The 4,539-nt window shown below is 36.5% G+C and overlaps 1 protein-coding gene and 1 long non-coding RNA gene across 2 annotated transcripts; both read left to right on the top strand.

Moving 5' to 3' along the window:
- On the top strand, positions 1 to 1,384 carry LOC122192241. Its single transcript, XR_006182570.1, has 3 exons — positions 1 to 42; positions 1,142 to 1,205; positions 1,292 to 1,384. It is a non-coding gene; the product is annotated as an uncharacterized LOC122192241 (long non-coding RNA).
- A 698-nt stretch (positions 1,385 to 2,082) lies between these two features.
- Positions 2,083 to 4,521, top strand: LOC122192240 (myosin-1B-like; the record flags this gene model as incomplete). Its single annotated transcript, XM_042892762.1, has 4 exons — positions 2,083 to 2,178; positions 2,271 to 2,420; positions 3,354 to 3,524; positions 4,389 to 4,521. Coding segments are annotated over exons 1-4 (550 nt in total), but the record flags the coding sequence as incomplete, so codon positions are not given.
- Between the last annotated feature and the right edge of the window lie 18 nt (positions 4,522 to 4,539).

Genomic DNA, 4,539 nt, shown 5'->3' on the forward strand with positions numbered 1-4,539 from the left:
GGAAATGCCAAGACTGTGAGGAATGACAACTCCTCACGCTTTGTAAGCTTGTGATGAAACATTTTGATATTTGTGAGTAAGCAAGAATATCAGAACAGGAGCTGTCACTTCAGAAGTGATGTGATAGGATGGATGTATTTCTTGAACTAATTGATTCCTCATACTTTTTTAAACAAAAACCTATCTAATTCTCTAATTAACTATGTAGTTGTTTTACACAGTTTAGTATTGTCTTTACATGAAGTATTTTACAGCTAATAAATGTGTAAAAAGAGGCATCATTAAAATATATGCAAATGTATTTATTATTGAGTATTTAGAATTTATATATATGTATATCTAAACACACCCCTAGTATCTGTCATGCAGACTGTTGATATAAAATTGTGTAAATTTTCTATAATGAAAAACTAGAATTTTGTATTTAATCAGTGAAATATTACTGTCACTTCTGTTAGATACAGTACTGGGCAGGTCAAGTAATTTAACTGTTCAGACCTTTATACAAGCTGAGGTATAGGACAAAAAAGGTTTTAAGACATCCTGTAGCAAACTGAACTGCTCTATGGCATATTTGTAGCTCTTTTCATTCAAAGGGCTTATTAGTAGATAGGCTGTGAAATATCCTTGAAAAAATTGCAATGCCAATCCACGGTCCCAGCTTCAAATTCTAAATTCTGTGTACCTCCACTATTCAGAAGATAAATGCTACCTTCCATTTTCCATAAGATAAAAAAATAATAATAATTTTAACATTTATTCCATCAGTTCTTTTTCTATATCCATCTGAAGCATAAATGACAAAAGGCTGTTAATAATTTTCCCACTCCTCTGCAATCAGGGATATCCAGCAAAACTTGGCCTTTATCTTTATCTTAGTTTTGACAGTTTTTCCTGAATTTCATTCTTCTTTTGCTTGTGGTGGGATTTCTTTGGTTGTGTTTGTTTGGTAGCTTTTGGTTTCTTCTTCTGTTTGTTTGTTTGTTTGTTTGTTTCTATTTCTGTTTTAAGTGGGGACAAAACTCCAAAAAACAAATTCACAGAACTTCTTAGTTCAACATGTGCCCTCTGTGAATAATAGTGTCACAAGATTATGGTCTTTCCTAGTGAAATCTCAAGGCATATTTTTTCCCCTCAACAGGGTAAATTCATCAGAATCCACTTTGGTGCCACAGGCAAGCTGGCTTCTGCTGACATTGAAACTTGTAAGAGACTCTCCAGGCCTGATTGGTCATGTTCTTTCTGACTGTCCTTGCCTTTTGTGCTAAGTTTCTCCTACCATTCTTGACAGATCTGCTGGAGAAGTCCAGGGTCACTTTCCAGCTCAAGGCTGAAAGAAGCTACCACATCTTTTATCAGATCATGTCCAACAAGAAGCCGGAGCTAATTGGTAGGAAGTAGCATTTTTTTTAGTAAAGTCTTAACATAGTTAATATTTGTCTTCATTCTTACGCCCAGATATGTCCTATTCCCTCTTACAGACATGCTCCTCATAACTACCAACCCCTATGACTACCACTTTGTGAGTCAAGGCGAGATCACTGTTCCCAGCATTAATGATCAGGAGGAGCTTATGGCTACAGATGTAAGTTATACATAGAAATTTTAATTGATTTATTAATACATTTAATATATGTGGCGTTTACATTCACTGAATCTGTTGCCAGAGTGCCATTGACATCCTGGGCTTCACTGCTGATGAAAAGACTGCCATTTACAAGCTGACAGGGGCTGTCATGCACTATGGGAACTTGAAGTTCAAGCAGAAACAGCGAGAGGAGCAGGCAGAGCCAGATGGCACAGAAGGTACTACTAATATGGAGAGCTGCCAATAACAGAAATAGTTTCAGAACTGGCAGGTAGCAGTCAGGTATCTTGCTCCAATTCACTTTTATGAAGACATAAATCTCAGTTTCCACAGTAATCATATTTCTAAATTTTCCTTTAAGCTACTGTAAGTATTGCAGTTAAAGAACTTAACTTAAAGTACTTAGCTCTTAGAGAAAATCCACAGTTCACTCATCACTGCCCCTGTATTACTCTTTTCCTCTGCATACAGTTGCAGACAAGGCTGCCTACCTGATGGGTTTGAACTCAGCAGACCTGCTCAAGGCACTGTGCTACCCCCGCGTCAAGGTTGGGAATGAGTATGTGACCAAAGGTCAAACTGTGCAGCAGGTAAGAAACAGATGATGACTGGGAACCTCTAGCATACTGTACTTCTTGCTCTGGGTGCCGTTCTGCTCCTGCTGCATTATTCTCTGTTTTAGGTGAACAACTCAGTTGGTGCTCTGGCAAAGGCTGTCTATGAGAAGATGTTCTTGTGGATGGTTGTTCGCATCAACCAGCAGCTGGACACCAAGCAGCCCAGGCAGTACTTCATTGGTGTCCTGGACATCGCTGGCTTTGAGATCTTTGATGTAAGAAAGTCAGAAATAACGTAAAATCTTTAAAGACCACTGCAGGTCATAAGAAACTGGAGATGTGTTGCTTTTATTCTGTTTTTTGAAAACATGCTGTTCACTTACAATTTCAAATAAAGGTCTGCATTTTATTGCAAGCAGCATATTTCCAGTTTTCTGGAAATGCTTGCCTTTTTGAATATGCCACAGCTTTTGAATATGTGACTGCTTTTTCTCCATCTCAAAGCACTAGCCTCAAATATTTTTCATGTAATAGTATTCTGAAGTACAAAGGGAAGAAATTGCATTGCTGCCTTTTATATAGTTGCCACAAATGTAGTTTCTCACTAGCTAGAGCTTATTATTAAAAAAAAAAAAATCCACCGTCAAATAGCATACAACATCTAAATAGAAAGCTAAACCTAAGTCCCATACAAACTTGTCCTAACGCTTTGAAAAGAGGGCAGGACATACCCTTTGCTTTTGAAGACCTGTAATGTGATTCCAAGAGGAGGATGCTACTGACTTCCTTCAACGCAAGCACAGAAGGTGGGCAAGCATGGTTTGTATGAATTAGGGTAAAGAACCTGAGTGCAGGCTGGTATTGGCAAACATTTGTAACATCTAATATATTCTGTTAGTTCAGCAGGAAAATGTACATAATACCAACAAAAAAACAGAAACAAAAAACAGAAAACAGATGTAAATTGAACATTATTAGGGATAAGATTACTAAATTATTTTGAAATTTGCTTTAAAAATAACAGGAACAAAATAAAACAAAAACAACAAAACCAAAACAAACAAAAAAAAACCCAAAAAAACAAAAAAAAACCCCAAACCCAGAGATCTTTAAACTGTAAAAAAAAAAAACTTTAACTGGAGTTAGAACAGGAGTAAGCTCTACAGAGAGTACTTCACCTTGACAAGCAAATCTTATTTTTTGCACAGTTCAACAGCCTGGAGCAGCTCTGCATCAACTTCACCAATGAGAAACTGCAACAGTTTTTCAACCACCACATGTTTGTGCTGGAGCAAGAGGAGTACAAGAAGGAAGGCATTGAATGGGAGTTCATTGACTTTGGGATGGACCTGGCTGCCTGCATTGAGCTCATTGAAAAAGTACATTCATTATATCTAAGATGGTTTTTGTTGTTTGTGGCAGAATTCCAGGGCTTTTCTTCAGCATCAGTTTTTTGCTCTACTTCAGAAAATAATTTTTAGGGAATGGCAATTTGGTTACAAATTAAGTACCATTAGAATATCCATGAAGTACATTAGTAAACATTTTTAAAAACAACTGCAATTTCACTCATCTGCAAATAGAAGGATTAACATGTTTCATACATAAGTTGATATGTAGGATTTTTTGCAGCATATTTTAAAGTCTGCAAAGATAAAACAGTTTCTTTACAGAAAATCAAGCTCTTTTATTTTCAGTATTAGGATTATGATCTCAATATTAATGTTGTGATTTCACAAACACAATTCGTAAGTAAAACCAGAGGTGCACACAGAAAAAAAGTATCGGATAAACAGAACCGAATAAATTCATTACTGTAAGACAACACTTTTTGAATAATATCCTCCTGTGCATTAATGAAAAGATATTGATATCTCATCAAAATATGATTTCAGGAAGTATCTAAAGCATCTATTGATCTGTTGAACAAATGTCAAATTTAATTAGACACCTTTGTCTGTATCTTGTTAGCTAGAGAATGGCTTGATGCAAAAATAAATATCTACTTTTGACCCATTAGAGTTTTCAAAAAAATTTAGAAAAATCTGTGTGTCTCTTGTGATGAGATCTGTTCTGAAATGCAACAATTTCAGACACTATAAATTCACATTTTTTTCAGAAATGTATGTCCAAAGCTTAAAAAAACTCGGATCCTTTTCTCAAATTCCCATGCTTTACTCCAGTCTCCTTATGAAAGCAGATTTATATTTTATCTCTATTCTATTTACTGCTGTTCCTTTCAGCCCATGGGCATCTTCTCCATCCTGGAAGAGGAGTGCATGTTCCCCAAGGCAACTGACACCTCTTTCAAGAACAAGCTCTATGACCAGCATCTGGGCAAGTCCAACAACTTCCAGAAGCCCAAGCCTGCCAAAGGCAAGGCTGAGGCCCACT

This window comes from Lagopus leucura, unplaced genomic scaffold (genome assembly GCF_019238085.1).
Source record: "Lagopus leucura isolate 7727_CA_CO unplaced genomic scaffold, USGS_WTPT01 43716-0_obj-0_obj, whole genome shotgun sequence".
NCBI classification, from domain to species: Eukaryota; Metazoa; Chordata; class Aves; order Galliformes; family Phasianidae; genus Lagopus; species Lagopus leucura.